The sequence below is a fragment of the Hemicordylus capensis genome, chromosome 1, assembly GCF_027244095.1.
Source record: "Hemicordylus capensis ecotype Gifberg chromosome 1, rHemCap1.1.pri, whole genome shotgun sequence".
Lineage (NCBI taxonomy): Eukaryota > Metazoa > Chordata > Lepidosauria > Squamata > Cordylidae > Hemicordylus > Hemicordylus capensis.
In genome coordinates this window covers 107359820-107378885 of record NC_069657.1, presented here as the reverse complement: position 1 = coordinate 107378885, position 19066 = coordinate 107359820, and the positions used below count along the sequence as shown (strand labels likewise).

Genomic DNA, 19066 nt, shown 5'->3' with positions numbered 1-19066 from the left:
GAAAATTGGCATTACATTTGCAACTCTCCCGTCCTCTGGTACAGAGCCCAATTTCAGGGATAAGTTAAATATTTTAGCAAGGAGGTCGGCAATTTCACATTTGAGTTCTTTGAGGACTCTTGGATGGATGCCATCCGGCTCTGGTTATTTGTTAGCTTTCAGTTTTTCCAGACAGTTTAGAACATCATCCCTTGTCACTTCTATCTGACTCAGCTCTCTAGCCTCCATCCCTAAAAAGCCTGGTTCAGGGACATGTATGTGCTCAGAGAAATGGGTACGAACATAAGCAACCTATATATGTTTACTCAGAGGTAAATCACGCTGAATTTGGTGGGATTTACTCCCATGTAAATGTTCATAGGATTGCAACCAGGCAACTCATTCTGACACACGGTTACCCAGAAGTCAGTTCCACAACATTCAATGGGACTTTGCACCCCCAGCCCCAATGAAGACAGGACACACATAGTTGGAGTGAAATAGGGCCACTATATTAATGTACAACGGGATAGGACTTGCAACAAGGTACCTAACTAACCAGAGTGCGGGTACTCCTCCCATGTGGGTCCGCCTCCTAAGGAGGTCCATCCCTACACCAGGGTGAAGGGCCGGGTACTGATTTGGTCAGGTGCCAGGTCCTGACTTCCTCTCACTGCGAGGCTTTACCCTGCTGATGGGGGGGCAATCCCACCCACCCTCAACTCAAGCTGCCAAAACTCTGAGCTGGTGAGTCGAGCCACCCCCCGAGCGGGGGCCCTGCCCAATCCTCCAGGCCACACAAATCCTTGGCCCTGCCTCACCCCAAATGGCCCTCCAGCTAAACACCGTTAATCAATCTACCTACCCAAAACCCACATGCTCCTGCCAAGTGACCGGTTACCTTCAGTGCCTACATATGACCCACGACCCTAAGCACTCAGTGAAAAGTAGGAGAAAAAGAGACTGTGCCTAATGCCAATCTGGTGCAACCCAAAAAATTCCTACTTGGCCCCTCAGGCAACCAGCTGTCCCTCACTGAGTACAGGGTGGGTGGGTGCCAAGAAGCAGAGCAACTGAGGAACTGAGGTGGCCGGGACCCGATTAGCCCACCTCCTTCCTTCACTGGCCAATCCCGGCCATGTGGAGGGGGGCAAAAAGGCGACCCATGCCTGCCTCATATGACGGGGGCACAACCCCACGCTCCGTCCCATCATGCTGGCACAGAGGCAGGGACCGGCAATGCACCCCCAGCCCCAGTGAAGACAGGACACACTTAGTTGGAGTGAAATAGGGCCACTATATTAATGTACAATGGAATAAGACTGGTAACGAGGTACCTAACTAACCAGAGTGTGGGTACTCCTCCCATGTGGGTCCGCCTCCTAAGGAGGGCAGTCCCCACACCAGGGCAAAGGGCTGGGTAATGCTTCGGTCAGGCGCCAGGTGCTGACTTCCTCTCACCGCGAGGCTTTACCCCGCTGATGGGGGGGGGTAACCCGACCCACCCCCAACTCAAGCCACCAAAACTCTGAGCTGGTGAGTCAAGCCACCCCCCAAGCAGAGCAACTGAGGAATGGAGGCGGCTGGGATCCGATTAGCTTGCTTCCTTCCCTCATTTGCCAATCCTGTCCATGTGGAGGGGGGGCAAGATGGCAGTCTGTGCCTGCCCCCGTCCCATTGCGCTGGTGCGGAGGTGGGGTCCGGCATACTGCAAAGAAACTGTGCATAGGATTTCAGCTGTGTGCAGTGCTATCCTATGCATGTTTACTACAGTAAGTCCCATTTGTTCAGTGGGGTGTACTCCCTAGTTAAGTGTGCTCAGGTTTGCAGCCTTAGTCTCTTGAAGGGAAAGATATTTTTAGCTATAACGTCTAAAATGTAGTTTTTTTCCAACTATAAAGTTAGCAAAAATATGCAAACAAATGACATTGCCCAAGTTAGGATACAGCAAGTGCAGCACCAAAGTTTGTTTTGTTAATTGAATTACATATAACTACTTTAACAAAAACTCCACCTCCCCCCAAATTTACCTGCATTATTGTAAGGAAATGCATCTCTGAGCAATCAGTATAAAACTGACAAAAGTTGTAAGCATTAGCCTCAGCTCTTGCCTGTGTGCTTCCCAGAGGCATCTGGTGGGCCACTGGCTGAAGCAGAATGTTGGACTAGATGGGCCTTGGACCTAATCCAACAGGGCTTTTTTATGTTCTTATGTACTATTTTTGTCTGCCTTTTTGCATCAGCAAATACACAAAAAAGCAGGTAGGATAGCCTATAGTCAAAAATCATGGTAAAGTACAAACGTGGTGCTTTATGGAAGTTCCAGGGGCCTTCTGGCCCCAGAAACCCCCTGCTGCCAGCAGGAGCCAGCCATCGACTGGGCATATGAGCCACCCAGGGATCGCAAGTGAGAGCGGATAGTCTGTGGGGGAGGTAAGCATTTCAAGGCTTCCTCCTCTCGCCCCTTTGGAGCCCTTTCTCCGATTGTGAGAAAGAGCTCCATGTCTTTTGATAGAATCTCTTGGGGGTGGGGGAAACAAACACATAGAGAGGAAAGCTCACATGCCAGAGAGAAGGGTTTTAGCTAAACCGCCACCCAAATAAACTAGCTTTACAAGTGCAGGGAGTCTTTTACTTGGGGCACAGGGATTTCTGAAATCTTAGAGTAGTACAGTCCAAGAAGGACTCTACTACATCCCACCCCTTACATTTTTTGAGTCAGCTCTGAGTCACAGTGCAGATCCAGATTTGAGAGATGTAGCCCCTGGAATATTTAGAAATTACTGTCATAGGCAGAATTAATTGACATTCATTGAACAGGTTCAAGCAACGATGCCATGAGTCATATTAGTTCTTGTACTTTGAAGAAATGGGTTGATGACAGTCAAATTAATAAATTTTAAAGAGTTGTGATATTTAATAACCTATTTGACAGAACTTTTTATTCTGTATTAATAGTGCAAATGTTAACTTACTTAAATGAGAGAATGATAGGAGTAACCAAAAGGTCCATCAAGATAAAACAGAATATTAGCTATTTTCTTCATAATGAATGATATAGTGTGCTATGACAATTACCTTTCTCTCTCTCAATCAAGCAAGTATTATTTGCTCTGACTCTCATTACCATAGTGGAAAGCTCAAGGTTCTCCTTAGAAGTATTTCAATTAAAAAATAAACAAATAAATAAAAATAATAATGACAACTACAGATGTCATTGTAGGCTTTGATTGTCATTGTAGGCCATTGATACAAAGGACAACTTTTGATTTTATAATATAATTATGTACACAAATGACTGCATCTTTCTGCAGTAACAATCATTCCTAGCAGAGAGGAACCACTACTGATAAACAGAACAGCTCACCCCTTTATCTGTGATAGCATTCTAATAAACACACTTTTGTATACAATTCATGTTCCTGTCTTTAGATGAGGGACTCAATACATCTCTCACTGCTATAAACTCTTGTGGGAGCTAATTTGATGATGATGATGATTTTTACATTTATATCCCACTCTTCCTCCAAGGAGCCCAGAGCGGTGTACTACATACTTGAGTTTCTCTTTCACAACAACCCTGTGAAGTAGGTTAGGCTGAGAGAGAAGTGACTGGCCCAGAGTCACCCAGCTAGTATTATGGCTGAATGGGGATTTGAACTCGGGTCTCCCCGGTCCTAGTCCGGCACTCTAACCACGACACCACGCTGGCACCACACCACAGAACATCCTAGGCTTTACAATTTAAATCACAGCTACATGGTAAATGAAGTTGTACTAGTCAGGAAATACTTCTATAATTGGCTGGCATCCAGACTAAGTTATTCAACAGTATGACTCAGGAGTGAAAGAACTACTTAATTTCAATAGGACTTCTACTGAGCAATTTAGTTTACTCTAACCACTACACTTTTCTTGAGGGAGAGGAAAGAATGGGACGTCATGGAGAGGGAAGGGGACAGGATGACCCAGCCAGCCATGTGGCCTTCCTAGTTATCCTGCCCTCTTGAAAATTAGCTCATCTCTAACTGGTCTAGGGATAAGCCAAGCTGGTGCAGATCACTGCAGGAACAGCTTTTTCTCCGGTCTGTCTATGATCTAACATATAAAGGTGGAGGGGAAGATCAGGAAAAGGCCTAGTTCACTTCCATTTATTGCAGAGAATGTGATGGGCACAGCATCTGTGGTTTCACGTATCTGTGGTTGGGTAATTTCCACCTGACCTCGGTAAACACGATAAAAACCAGCAATGAAAGGCTTAAGACTTGCATATTCGCGAGTTGGGGACGGGCAGAAATGACCTCCAAGGTCATTTCCGCCTTCCATTTTGAGTACAGGAGCCATTTTGTGGCTCATTTTTGTGAGGAAAAGAGAGAAAATACGATTTTTAATAAAAAGAAGTATTTTTGTCTTTTTTGTTCCACTTTTCACTGGAACAGGAACCAAACCCCCCAATTACCATTGGACAAATGCCATGTTATCTGCGGTTTTGCTATCTGTGCTCCCCTCCCCTGCAGAACAGAACCCCCACAGATAATGGGGTCTTCCTGTATACAGAATGAAGTAAGAAACCAGAGCTTTCCTAGAACCAAGTATTCAAGAATACCAAGCTCTGCTTTAGAAGATTGTCTATCTCATCTAAATCAAGCAGTAGATGGGAAGCAATCTAAATGGGAATTTCTATTTGAGGGCAATCTGAAAGTCACATAAACACAAGGGCCAACATGCCAGAGAGATCACTCCATCAAGCTAGCTATTGCAAAATGGAAGGCATTAAGTCATGCTTCATATGCTCACACACAGTATGGCATGAGCAACTGGGATGAAAACGAAGGGCAGTCTTAAGTAAAATGAAACATGGCCAAAGAGACGGATAGCAGTGAGAGTCAATCATGACCCCAGCTTCTCAGGAGCTGAGAAAGGACACGACTGCTATTTTTGATTTTTCAGTTTTTCTGCATCCAATTGACCCTCAGCTGTTGGCTAGTGCCATCTCTGTTTGTGCTTAAGTGTATTCTACTACTCATGTCAATTTTACCGTAAATGATACTCTTGGAGGTATACTTCACAATTGTGCTTTCCTAGTAAACTAGATAGATATTCCATGCTCTTGCAAGCCATGAGCTCCTCTGCCCCCTGCACTTTGCCCTGTGCCTCCGACACACACCTTGCCTTTGTGCCTTTCATCTCTGGACTGACGTAATTGGGCCTGTAGCAGTCAAGAATCTGCAACTCCACTCTTCCCTTTTAGTAATTCCAGTGGGACTACTATCCACACAGTAGAAAACCTTGCTTCTTGCCTGCTTATAGAGCTATTACTCTCACATGCAAAACTGTTTACATCTCCCTAGTGGATCCCATGCTTACTCTTCTCGGGAAGGGCCTGCCCCCGCTCCCAGTCAGAGAAATATTGATCAACACTATTCTTTAAATGAGCTCTGATAGTTCCATCACTTCTTCAGAATGTTAATGCATATCATTGCCATGCAGAGCACGCAGCATGCCTTCTTGGACTATTTACGGTAATTTAAACAGCACCAATCCAAACCCAGATCCTTGGGGGGTCTCACTGATTGCTTCCGTTCTAAAAATTGTCTATTCAAATCTCTGCTTACTGTGAAGTTGCATGAATTTAGCTTGAGTTCACCACAGATGCTGCACACCCCTTATATTGGAAAAGCTGTAAGAATGTCATGGTTGTTAGAATAGTACTCTTTAAACAAAACAGAGGAGTCATTCTTCTTTGTGGAGGAGACCAGCACAACAGTCAAAACCTCCTGTATCAGTTAAATTATCAACAACTTCTGTGTTTTGGAACATTCCACTAATCACTTAGGGGTAGAACAGAACCACTCTGCATACATCACTTCTGAGTAACCTTTTCTGAATAATGTCTGTACTGTGTATACTCATATACCCTATACCATCACTCTTCAAATTTAATTGTTGAAGTCATAAATCTGCTTTTAAGCTGGAGACACACTTCAATGTGTGCCACTATCCCAAAATAGTATACTCATTCATATTTAATGTTAATAGGGAAAATATTTAACACACAAGTTTGTTTTTTCTCTCTGATGCCTCTTTTAAATAAAATTATTTGAGGCAAGATACTTATATTTAACATTTAATGATACATATAATGAAAATTGGGGAAAGCAGTATATAACTTTTAAAAAGTGAAAAACATTTTCATTACCATTCATCATAGTTTTTTTTAATTTGAAACAAATCCCTATAATATCAAGACACCCAAAATTAACAAAAGGATTAGATATTTTAAAACTAAAAACATTAAACCCACAAATTTCAAGGTAAAAATAATTTTAATGGACATGTTTCATGATACTTTTCCTAATATAGTGATCAAGCTTCTTGTTAAAGAATAGTAGCTCACATGCTCTGCAGCTTCATGAGGGCGGAGCAAGAGGTCCACCCTCCCATGGAGTCAAGACACTAATTGTGCTATTTGTCTCGCAGCCCAGCACATGAGGAGGGGATGGGGAAGCAATGTTTGCATCTCTCCCCAAAGCCCTGCTTGCTTGTAGAAATATGTTCCCAAAAGTCGTGCAGTCCTCAGGGACACATTTTTTAAGGCAAAGTGCACTAATGGGGACAGATGCAAAACTTGTTCCCCCTGGTGCATGTGCTCTGCTGCTTCACAACACTTTGATTGAATTCTGAGTAATATCTCTTCACAGTTCTATAACATCCCAGTTTGTCTGCTTGGGTTGTCAGCCAATAAGTCACAACTTGATGGCTCCTCTTAGTTTTGCTGAGCGTCCTCTTGGATTATTTTCATTATCTTTAGCTTGGGGAGTAAGCACTTTCTTCTGTATGGCTGTCCATTTTGAGTTACCATTTCCATTAGACAATTCTTCATCATCAATACCATCATCATAATGCTCTTGTTCTGAAGAATTATTTCCCATTTGCCTTATTTTCTGCCTTATATTGAGGTTGAATTTCTCTGACATATCTATACCATGAAGAAATCGCTTGACGATACGATCTTCTAATGAATGGAAAGAAAGTGTTACAAGTCGACCTCCAGGTTTGAGGAACTTCTCAGCCGCCTTTAACCCTTCATAGAGTTCATGAAGCTCATTGTTCACAAATATGCGCAAGGCTTGAAAAGTTTTGGTAGCAACATGTGTTGGTCTCTGAAGGAAGTCTTTACGAGCATATAAAGCTGCTTCTGGGAAAGCACCTGGACACACACACACACACACACACACACAGAGAGAGAGAGAGAGAGAGAGAGATTACTATTTTGTCAGTTATGCACTTCTATATGGCTCTTCTCTATAATCACTGGGGTAGAGTGAAATGTGTCTCGCACAAGCGGTGAGAGGCATTTCTGATGGTGCGAGGAATAAGATTTCCACAAACTTTCCCATCCATCTGTAGCCCCATGCAACATATAGCTCTTGCTCTTCCTGAGGGACCCTTGGCCCTCAGGATTGGCTTTTCTCGGGTAGCCAGAGATTACAGCAGGGAGAAGAGAGTGTGAAAGCTCTATCCCACAAGCAATTCTCTGAATCAACTCTTAGCTTCACTAATAACAAAGGTGAACATTAGAAAACTTGGTAACTGCTGATTTTTCTTAACATGTTTAAGGTTGTAGTCGGAAAGTACTGACATCTATCCGAGTTGTGAAACTAACAAAGTGCCATTGGCTAAAGACATTTCTGGTAAATGTTGGCATTTGCTGGGTCAAGTTGAAAGGTGGGCAGGATGTCTGCCTTCCTATCTGCTTTATCTGGCACCTTAGAGAACCCCAGGAATATTAGGCACTCCTACCAATAGTTTTTCAATAAGGGAGGAAATGTTTATTCAGATGCTCCCAAAGTAGAACAAACAGGATGTATTTGCCCCTCATTCTTGCTACTGTCCCACCAACTTAGTGCTGGAAATGGAAGGCTGGCACAGTTTCTAGCAAGAAACTTGGCTAGTGGAATGTGTTCAATCACTAAATACCAGATATTTAGTGACAAACATAAATACCAGTTTTTATTTTTATATTTGAATTTGGATTGTGTGCCCTAGAGATGTATATATTAGGGGGTATATAAATATGACCAATCAATAAATAACAAATACATATTTACTCTAAAATTAAAATGCTTAAGCGCCCTCATTTGTTGCAAGGTTGTAGTTTTGTAATTTGTTGATTATTTTCTTAGATTTCTGTATTATCTACAGTGGGATTAATTAAATGAAGATAAAATCATCGAGGCAAAAATGCCAATTTAAACAATTAATAATTTTTCTATGTATTATTAGATAATTCTTAAATAAAAACTACGTAGTAATTGGTTGCTATAGCCAGAAGAACTTATTAATGGCAATTCATTCTGATAATCAGACCTTTCTTCTAATTGCACTGTTTTCACTTGCCACATTTCCCTTTTTTACCTAGTGAAAGGATATCTTCATAAATATTCTCAATAGGAACCTCTTTTACAACCTAAAAGAGGTTTTGTAGAAAGATCCTGGACGATACTTCTTTCCAGTGCTCCTTTCTATTTTAATTTGCCCCTTCTTTAACTGCCCTGCTCGTCCAACCCTTATTCCCCCACACAGTGTAGTTACTGGGCAGATCAGTGTTCTTCATGAGATATCTGTGTTCTTTGAATGGTAAGGAGAGTGAAAATAATAATTTAGAGTCCCAAATCTGAGTCATTGCCAGAGATCAGATAGTTACTAAGCATAAAAAGAAGTAGTAATAAAAAGTAATCCAGATGGATCAGGGGATAACACCTGTGCAAACATGCCAGTTTCTGGCCCCCAATATCAAGCCATAACATAAGCTTCCTCAGAGTTAGCTAATTACAGACCTGTTTCTAATCTTCCTTGGTTGGGCAAGGTGGTTGAGTGGGTGGTGGCCTCTCTCCAGTCAGTTTTGGATTAGGCAGATTATCTAGACCCATTTCAAACTGGCTTGAATGTGGGCTATGGGGTTGAGACTGCCTTGGTCGGCCTGATAGATGATCTCCAACTGGCTATCGACAGAGGGAGTGTGACTCTGCTGATCCTTTTGGATCTCTCTGCGGCTTTCGATACCATCGACCATGGTATCCATCTGGACCACCTGAGGGAGGTGGGATTGGGTGACACTATTTTATGGTGCTTTCGCTCCTACCTGTCTGGCAGATTCCAGATGGTGCTAGGTGTTATCAAAATGTTGATGACACCCAGATCTACTTCTGCATGCCAACCTCATCAGGAAATGGCATATTTTCCCTAAACTTAAGTTGAATCCAAATAAAATGGAGGTACTGACTGTGGGGGGACAGGACCCGAGAGATGGTTTAAATTTGCCTGTTCTGGATGGGGTACCACTCCCCCTGAAAGATCAGGTATGTAGCTTGGGAGTGCTCCTGGGCTCTCCCTTGTTTCTCAGGTGGAGGCGGTGGCCAGGAGTGCTTTCTATCAGCTTCAGCTGATATGCCAGCTGCATCTGTAACTTTGATGAATGACCTTAAAACAATGCTACATGTGCTGGTAACTTCCAGGCTTGACTACTGAAATGTTAATGCTCTATGTGGCGCTGCCTTTGTATGTAGTCCAGAAACTACAACTGGTATAGAATGCAGCAGCCAGATTGGTCTCTGGGACAACACAAAGGGACCATATAACACTGGTTTTGAAAGAACTGCACTGGCTGCCAATATGTTTCCGGGTGAAATACTAAGTGCTGGTTATTAGCTATAAATTCCTTAATGGCTCAGGTCCAGGCTATGTAAGAGAGCACCTCCTTTGTTATAAACCCTGCCACCCATTACGATCTTCTAGAGAGGTCTGGTTATGGATGCCACCAGCTCGTTTGGTGGCGACCCACGACCAGGCTTTCTCTGTGGCTGCCCCAGGGATCTGGGATATACTCCGTACTTAAATAAGAGCATCTCTTTGTCTGTTTGTTTTCTGGAAGAACCTCAAGACTCTTTAAAAAAAAATTAATTAGAATTAATTTTAAGAATTTTAAAAAGTTGTTTTAATCACTATTTTATTTTATTGTTTTTATTGTCATGTATTTTAATCTGTAACTTTTAAATATTTTAAATGTTGTACACCGCCTACAGATGTACATATCAGGTGGTATAGACATATGATAAACAAACAAACAAACAAACAAATGAATAAAAGCATTGAAAATGCCATGCTCTATCTATCCTATCGCACTGAACAAGAGGCTTGACTAGAAGACCTTCAAAATCCATTCCGACTCTAAAAGTCTATGGTTCTGTGCGAGGCATAGTAAATGACTGGGTAAGATACAAGCTAGCACCCTAGCAGTCTCTGTTCTTTTGTTCCCCTTAACTGGGAAAGGCAACCTTGGTCTCTCCCTATGCCTATAGAAAAAGGCATGATTTAAAGAGCAAACTTGATGGGCTGCATGGTCACTGAATTTTACATTCACCAAAATACCCCAGCCCTAACAAATTGTTAAGATTAGATGGTAAAACATACATTTCATGCTCAGCACCTGGACAATTACAGCATAAGATATTATAGCCCAGATGCAAAGCTCCACGAGTAGCAGTAGGCTGTATGGGAGGATCTGGGTCTGTGCCCAGACAATGTTCAACACACTCAGCTTTGACAGTGCCAATCATCTGTTGGAGGTGATCCTTCCACACACAAGCAGGTTACTGGTCTTGTCCAAGTTGATGTTTGTGGGTGGGGTTTTGGCAGTCCACATGCCATCTTAATCCAGCAACAGAACTGGACGCACAACCCAGACAAATGAAGCAGGTGTTCTTTTAAGTGTGCAGGTCAATCCAGAAGGAGATCTAAGAGTAGATTCAATTTTTCACATTGTATTGGGCCACGTGATTAAAATGTCTATCACTCAATAATTTTTTTTCTAATGTACTTGCTCCCTGTTTTGCTTCTAAACATATATCAACAGACACTGAGGCTGTTCTCAGGGAACCCTAGCCTGGGTTAGGCTGTGTGTGTGAACAGCTGGGATCGGACAACTTAATTTGCAAAATGGTAAGGTACTGTTATATCATTTGCAACACCCGCTCAGGTTTTCATTAATGTTTTGCCTTCTTTTTTCCGTGATTCCTGTTTTATGATTGTAATGGAGGGTGCGCTGCTCTCTTTGGCTTTCAGTAAGATCTATCTGGAGTTCACCACAACTGTCTTAATTTTAACCTGTCAATATTGCGTTACAATCTGTTTGATTTATTATGCTGAGTTTTTTGTAAGTATGTATGTTTTACTAAGTACTGGTCTATGACCACAATAAAGGATGACTGACTGACTGGGATCGGGCCTGATCCTGGCATGGCAGTGCCACCTAGCCCAGCTTTGAAACCTGGCTCTTAGCCGGGGTTAAGGGCTTAACTGAGCAAGCCCTTAACCTGGGATCCAGGATCATGTGTTCGCTGGAGCTACTTTCAGCCCCAATAGACACAGAGAAAGGGAACTAGAGTGCCCATCTCCTGGAGGAAACCCCCAATGCACTGCACATGTTGTGTGGTGCATTGTGGGATATCTGGAGGCCAAGATGCATCATCCTGGCATCTGGAGCTCTGTGCTGTGCCATGCAGCATGGATTATTTAGTAAGGTGCTCATTTGTGTGTGGGGGGGAGTGAGTTGAACCAGCCTGCCCCCCACCCAACCTGCAAGCCTGGTCATGGGAATGACACCACTGAAAAGCATTAGCCCTCATCATTCATTTGCAGATCATGTTTAGGTTCTCAGGTTTTCCTAAACATGTATATGGATCTTAACTACTGTACAGAATAAACCAGAATGCCTTCATAAGTAAAATATAAACAGATTTTCTTTTAGCATATGAAGCCATTCTTTGAGATACTGCCACATTTACATTTGCTCCTATGATTAAAAAACCCCTCAAAGTATACCAAGGATGCCACAAGCAAATAGATTCAATTCTAATAGCATGCTAACTTGTTAATAAAATAATTCTACTTTTAAATGGAAGAGAAGAGAAGACAAAAATGTTCTTCATTTTTATTTGCAGAATTCCAAGGTTATTTCAAGCACCACCAAAGCAGTCTGGCTGCTGCTAAAGGTCATGTCCACATGGCTGGGCCTCCATGCAGTCATAGCGATATTTGAATCTGCCTCCCAAGTGACTCTGGTCACATTGCATGTTAAGCATTCACACCAGCACCGCACATCTTTGGGCCAGCAGTATTCTAGCAAGGGTACTTAACATGCAATCTAGTTGACCCATACTGGGAGCAGATTCAAAAACTACCACAGCTGCAAAAAGCCCCAACCACAAAGTAGTGGTATTCAGCAGCAACCATGATACTGAAGTCATGTGCGAAATACAAAATGCCACACGTTAACCCTTGCCACACGTTAGGTAATATGTATCCACAAAAGACAAGGTCTCCTATGGTAAATTGATGGAAAGCATGCTTAAAGATAAAAATTGTTAAGCAAACTTAGCAGTCATGAGATAAGGTGGGCTCATGTGTAGATTGGTAACTGGTTAAAGGACAGCGAACAAAAGGTAGGAATAAAGGGACAGTTTTCACAATGGAGGAAAGTAAAGAGTGGGGTCCCCCATATGGGCGTAGCATCCATTGGACAAGCAGGGACAAATGTCTCTTGCTCCATAGGGTCAGGGGGGCCTACAAGGAGGCCGCCCCTCCTGTTTGCCCCGCCGCTGCTTCTTATCTTGGCCTCTGGGGGTGGTGGGGAGTAAGCCGAGTGGGACAGGCCACTCCCTGTGGCAGCGGCGGGCACTGTGGCTGGTGGGCCTCTCTGGACGAACTGCACGAATGCGCAGTTTGACTATGTATGTTGCATGACTGTGATGTCATGGGCATGCGACATCCATATTCAAACTGTGCAGGTGCGCTGGGCAGCTGAAGAGGCCTGCCAGCCACAGCGCCCACCACTGCTGCCACCACCACAGCAGGTGGCCTGCCCCACTCGGCTCACTCCCCACCCCCCAGAGGCCAAGATAAGAAGTGGTGGCGGGGCAGGGGCAGCAGTGGTGTCGGGGGCAGCTGCCGCCCAGGTAGGAGGTAGGGCGGGGAGATGTTGGTTGCCCCACCCCTTGCGTCTGACATCAGATGCAGGAAGCATGGCTTAGGGCGCTATGGTGTGGGTGTGTTTTGTGGGTGCAACACAGGGGCCCCCTCCCCAGATTTTGTCCCCTGCCCCTCGGGGGTCCCGCTATGCCCCTGGTCCCCCAGAAATCTGTACTGGGACCTGTGCCTTTCAATGTATTCATAAATGATCTAGAAGTTGAGATAAGCAGAGAGGAGGAAAAATTTAGAGATGACAGTAAACTATTCAGGGTAGTGCAATCCAAAACAGATTGTGAGTAGCTCCAAAAGTATCTCTCCAAACTGGAGGAGTGGGTGACAAAATGGCAAATGTGGTTCAGTGTGAGTAAGTGTAACGTGATGCACATTGGGGCAAAACCCCCAAATTCACATATACATGAATGGGGATTGAGCTGTCATTGGCTGACTAGGAGAGGGATCTTGGGGTAGTGGAGGACAGCTTGTTGAAAGTGTCGACTCAGTATGTGGCAGCTGTGAAAAAGGCAAATTCCATGCTCTGGATCATTAGGAAGGCGGTTGAAAATAAAAATGCTAATATTATAATGCCCTTATACAAGTCCATTGTGCGAGCATATTTGGAGTACTGTGTACAGTTCTGGTCACTGTATCTCAAAAAGGACATAATAGAACTGGAAAAGGTGCGGAAGAGAACGACCAAGATAGTCAGGGGCCTGGAGAATTTCCCTCATGAGTTAAAGCTACAACCTCTAGGGCTTTTTAGTTTAGAAAAAAGGTAACTGAGAGGACATGATAGAGGTATATACAATTATGCATGGGGTGGCAAGAATGGACAGAGAGATTTCTCTATCTCTCTCTCATGCACACCAGAACCAGGGTCATCTATTGAAGCTGATTACCAGGAAATTTAGGTCTGACAAAAAGTACTTTTTCACACAGCAAATAATTAATCTATGGAATTATCTGCCATAGTTTGTGGTGATGGCCACCAGCTTGGATGGCTTTAAAAGAGGCTTAGTCAAATGGATGGAAGACAGGTCTATCAATGGCTACTAGTCTTGATAGCTATAGGTTACCTCCAGACTTCGAGGCAGGATGCTTCTGAATACCAGTTACAGGGGACCAACTGCAGGAGAAAGGGCAAGCCTTCATCTCTTGCCTGTGGGCTTCCCAGAAGCAGCTGGTGGGCCACCATGTGAGCGGGATGCTGGACTAGATGGGCCTTGGATTCAGCAAGGCTGTTTCTATGTTTTTATCCAGTAGGGCACATGGGTCACTTCCGTACCTTGGGGATGCTTTCTTTGGTTTTGGAAAACCAGCCCATCTCTCTCTCACAGCACATCATAAACCACTTTGAAATCAGAGCAATGATGGATTTTCAGTCATATTTTCCTCCAGTCTGCCCTGCCCCTCTACAGAATGAATGCTAGCCATTTTACATGAAAAACATTGCTTTCTTCCACTTTCTGTGCACCTTAAAAGCAAATGAAAGAATTAATATATTGTTTATGTTGGAAGTATTTATAGTATTCAATTTCCCATTTCATGTACCAAGATGGTTAAAAAAGTGAACAAAAGGAGCATTTAGCATACTGAGAGTAGAAGACTGTAACTTAAATGAAGCAAAATGATCTTTAAAAGTTGTATCATAAGATGTATTTCTTTTATTTAATAAACATAAAATACATTTTTCTTTGAAAACCAAGTTCCTTAACTTGATGCTGGCTAAAACTTACACCATGAAAAAAGTGATTCTTCCATATATAATTTAAAGATCATTGTGGTAAGCAAAATGAACAGATTTCACGTAGAATGAGCAAGAAACTACAAACAGTTTTTGGTTTTGCTCCATGCTCTTGGGGTATTATTAAATGAAACAGCATGCCTAAAACCCGAACACAGAGGTGAAACAATCATGCTATACACACTCCTCTGTGTGTGTCCCTCTTCCTCTCTCTCTCTCTTTTTTTAAAATAAGAAAGCCCTAACCATCTTTCATTTTAAGTGCTGAAATTCCTTGATCAATTTACCTGCTATTTCCAGTTCCCTCTCCAGCTTTCTCATATTATTTTTGAAATGGTTGCTGTTTTCTAAAGGTTGCCACACACATTTGATGTCTATAAATGTACATGTCCTGCAATACATATGAATTTAGCAACAGAACTCAGTATTTAACTCTAGTTTCTTATATCACTTAATGTTGGGACACTATTTTTCAATAGGTCAGTTATTACGCTAATTACTAAAAACAAGTCATTTGCTGCTTGTGTTAAACAAAAGCATGACAATATAGAAATCGAATAAATAATAAAAATAATAAACAAACCAGTGAATAACACCTGTTTGACTGTGTAATAATAATAATAATAATAATAATAATAATAATAATAAACAACTAGGAGCTATGTAAACAGTATTCAGTCAATTACAAACGTAATTGAATCAAGGGCACTCCCCATGAGATCTGTGCCACTGAATTTTGTATTCCTGTTTTGAGATGTCTGCAATAAATGTAGACGGCTAAGAGGAGCTGCTTCATCATGACACCATAAACTGGATAAGCAGCTTCATGACATAGCAATACATTTATAAAATGAGCAGGCGACTGACTGGTTTCCTGTACCAATCTAGAACTTCATTACCTGCAAGAATTTTATGAATATATTCACATTTTTGTCAGGCCCTATGCCAAAGGGTCATTGTATGTCAAAACGGAACAGCTTTTCTCTCCAGGGGATAAGAAATAATTGTGCATGTGACAGTTGAAAATGTTTATTACTCTTTCTGTGGAATATTATCATTTCCCTCGCCTAATATATATATCTCTGAAACAAACATGGCAACAACTTTCAATACTGTCTACCAAATTATTTAAAAAGAGTTTTGTTGTTTGCATCAGCCCAACAAGGGAAAACGTTTTGTCAAAAAAGTAGGTTAACTGAGATGTTTTCAAGGCATTTAATAAATGTGGCACGAGATGAAGGTTTGTTAGCATTGCCAAGTAACTGAATGGTAATAAAAGAACTGTTATCTTGCCAGGCACCCAGTAATCAAGGCTGACATGCTCTTCCCCTCTCATAAGCTTGCTTTTAGTTCTGTCAGTTGTTATGTTTGCTTAAACCTACATCCATGTTTGCTTAAACCTACATCCTATACATGTGTGTACCCACAGCTGCCTGTCCATGACTCAGAACACCAACTTGGGAAACTTCTAGGCCAAAGCTGCACACCATGAAATTATGCTTAGAAGGCAACAGGGAGCCAGTGCAGACATTAGAACCTATTATTTATTAAATTTATATCCTGCCCAAACATACGTCTCTGGGTGGCTAACAATTAAAACACATATAAAAATTAAAACAATGCAACATATAACACATATAGAAAAGTTAAAACAATACAATAATTTTAAAACTATAAAATTAACAAACAGTATTTTTAATTAAAAACCTGAGAAGGCTTGGGTAAAAAAAAGGGTTTTCAAATGTTTTTTTTAAAATAGCCAGAGATGGGGACGATCATAACTCAGCAGGGAGTGCATTATACAATCTCAGGGCAGCAGCTGAGAAGGCCCGTCTCTGTGTGACCACCAAACGAGTTGGCGGTAACTGGAGATGGACTTCCTCAGCTGGGTGGTGGGATTCGTAGCGAAGAAGACGCTCTCTTAAATACCCAGGACCTAAGTCGTTTAGGGCTTTATAAATTATAACAAGCACTTTGTATTTTGCCCGGAAACCTATCAGCAGCCAGTGTAACTCCATCAGCAAAGGAGTAACATGGTCTCTCTGAGACGACCCAGAGACCAGCCTGGCTGCCGCATTCTGAACCAATTAAAGTATCTGGACTACGTACAAAGGCAGCCCCACATAGAGCGCATTACAGAAGTCAAGTCTGGACGTTACCAACAAATGTACCACTGTTTTGAGGTCATTGATCTCGAGAAACGGACACAGCTGGCATATCAGCCGAAGCTGATAGAAAGCACTCCTGGCCACCACCTCAACCTGAGAAACCAAGGAGAGGTGTGGATCCAGGAGTGCTCCCAGACTGCAGATCTGTTCCTTTTGGGGAAGTGTGACCCCATCCAGAACAGGTAGATCAAAATCATATCTGGAGTCCTGACCCCGCACAATAAGTACCTCTGTCTTATCTGGATTCAGCTTCAGTTTATTCTCCCTCATCCAGCCCATTACTGCTTCCAGGCAGGCATTTAGGGAGGATATGCCATCACCTGAAGAGGTTGACATGGAGAAGTGGATCTGGGTGTCATCAGCATACTGATAACACCCAGCTCCAAATCCCCTGGTGATCTCTCCCAGCGGTTTCATGTAGATGTTAAAAAGCATTGGAGAGAGTACGGAGCCTTGAGGGACACTTAAGCTCAGATTTTGAAGAGCAACAATCTCCAATCGACATCATCTGTAACCTGTCCGAGAGATAGGAGCGGAACCACTGTAAAACAGTGCCTCCCACCCCCAACCCCCTCAGACGTTCCAGAAGGATACTATGGTTGATAGTATTGAAAGCCGCCGAGAGGTCCAAAAGGACCAACAGAGTCACACTTCCTCTGTCAATTGCCAATCGGAGATGATCCATCAGGCCAACCAAGGCAGTCTCCACCCCATAGCCCGGCTGAAAGCCAGTTTGAAATGGGTCTAGATCATTACATTACACTACATTAGGAGTAATGTACTCCCATTCATTCATTCATCCATTTATTCCCATTAGAAGCAGACCATCATATTCTAGACCTGCTGGAGTTTCTAAATATACATCAAGAGCAGTGTCACATGAAATACAGCCAGGACCTTATGTGTCAGAAAGGACAAGTGTTTTTAGAAGATGGAACCAAAACTGCAGTTCAGTTATCTACTAGTTGACCCTGCACAGAGCATCTGTGCGGTCGTGCACTGAGCCTGTGGCATCCGCCCCCCAACTATCTTGCTTGCTCTCACCGCCCCCCACAACTTTCTCGCTCGCTCTCACTGCCCCCAGAACTCTCTTGCCGCACCCCACAACTCTCGCCACCCCCACAATGTTCTTCCCCCTCAACAACTCTCTTGCTCGCTCTCACCTCCCCTACAACTCTCTTGCTCGCTCTCGCCACCCCCACAACTCTCTTACTTGCTCTTGCTGCCCCACAACTCTCTTGCTCTCACCCCCCGCAACTCTCTCGCTCACTTAGAGATTTAGGTTCAACTAGCTGACCCTGCACAGAGCATCTGTGCAGTTGTGCACTGAGCCTGTGGCAACCCCCCGCAACCCCCCTCTCTTGCTCGCTCTCGCCCCCTGCAACTCTCTCGCTCACTTTTGCCCCTGCAACTCTTGCTCGCTCTCGCCCCCTGCAACTCTCTCGCTTGCTTTTGCCCCCCGCAACCCTCTTGCTTGCTCTCGCCCCCTGCAACTCTCTCACTCGTTCTCGTCCCCCGCAACTCTCGCTCACTCTCCCCACAGCTCCCTCTCTCTATCTCTCTCTCTGTCCTCCATCTTTCTATCTCTGTCTCGCAGTCCTTGCTTCCCCCTGCCACTGCCAGGGACTGTTACCCGCTTGCCTGACAGCCTCCAAGCTCCCTGCCACTTCATGACACAGCTCAGCCAATCGTCTGCCCCCCACAGCCCCCAGGGCCAACTCTCTAACTCCTGAAGCAGCCCCCAGCCTCTGAGCTCCCTGCTGCTTCATGGTGCCCCTGAGTGCCCCACAAAACTTCCTGCTGCTCCGGAACTCTCTCCCCCTCTGTCAGCCAATCACCTCCTCCCCCTCTGTCAGCCAATCACCTCCTTTCTGCCATGTCTCCACGCATGGCCCGTCTTGGAGAATTAATAATATAGATGTGACCCGCTGTTTGGCATTTCTGTTGTTAGGTAGGTTAGGGGTTTGATGGTACAGTGGCTTGTGCCAAATTCTACAGCAGGTTTCTCTCTGCTGGAGTCAGCCAGGAAAAAAGCTATAGAAATAAATTAGCAATGTTCTCCCTTCTTTGGATGCCTTCTAATCTTAATTCTAAGTCTAATTAGGAAGAGGTGTATATCATTTAACAATTAATAAACTAAACTAAGAATC

The 19066-nt window shown here is 43.4% G+C and overlaps 1 protein-coding gene across 11 annotated transcripts in view; it reads right to left on the bottom strand.

Annotated features, from left to right (window-relative positions):
• METTL15 (methyltransferase like 15) overlaps positions 1–19066 on the bottom strand; it is a 185818-nt gene that overhangs the window by 16857 nt on the left and 149895 nt on the right. For 7 of the 11 annotated variants that reach the window (XM_053282836.1, XM_053282837.1, XM_053282841.1 and 4 more), the window contains one exon: positions 6091–7189. The exons of 1 other annotated variant lie outside the window; for it this stretch is intronic. In XM_053282836.1, coding sequence (XP_053138811.1) covers positions 6726–7189 — 464 coding nt within the window. In that variant the 3' untranslated portion in view covers positions 6091–6725. Of the gene's footprint in view, positions 1–6090; positions 7190–10606; positions 10776–14290; positions 14480–15035; positions 15140–19066 lie in introns of those variants that run through there. 3 more of the 11 variants (XR_008312928.1, XR_008312927.1, XR_008312929.1) reach the window with 3 other exon arrangements.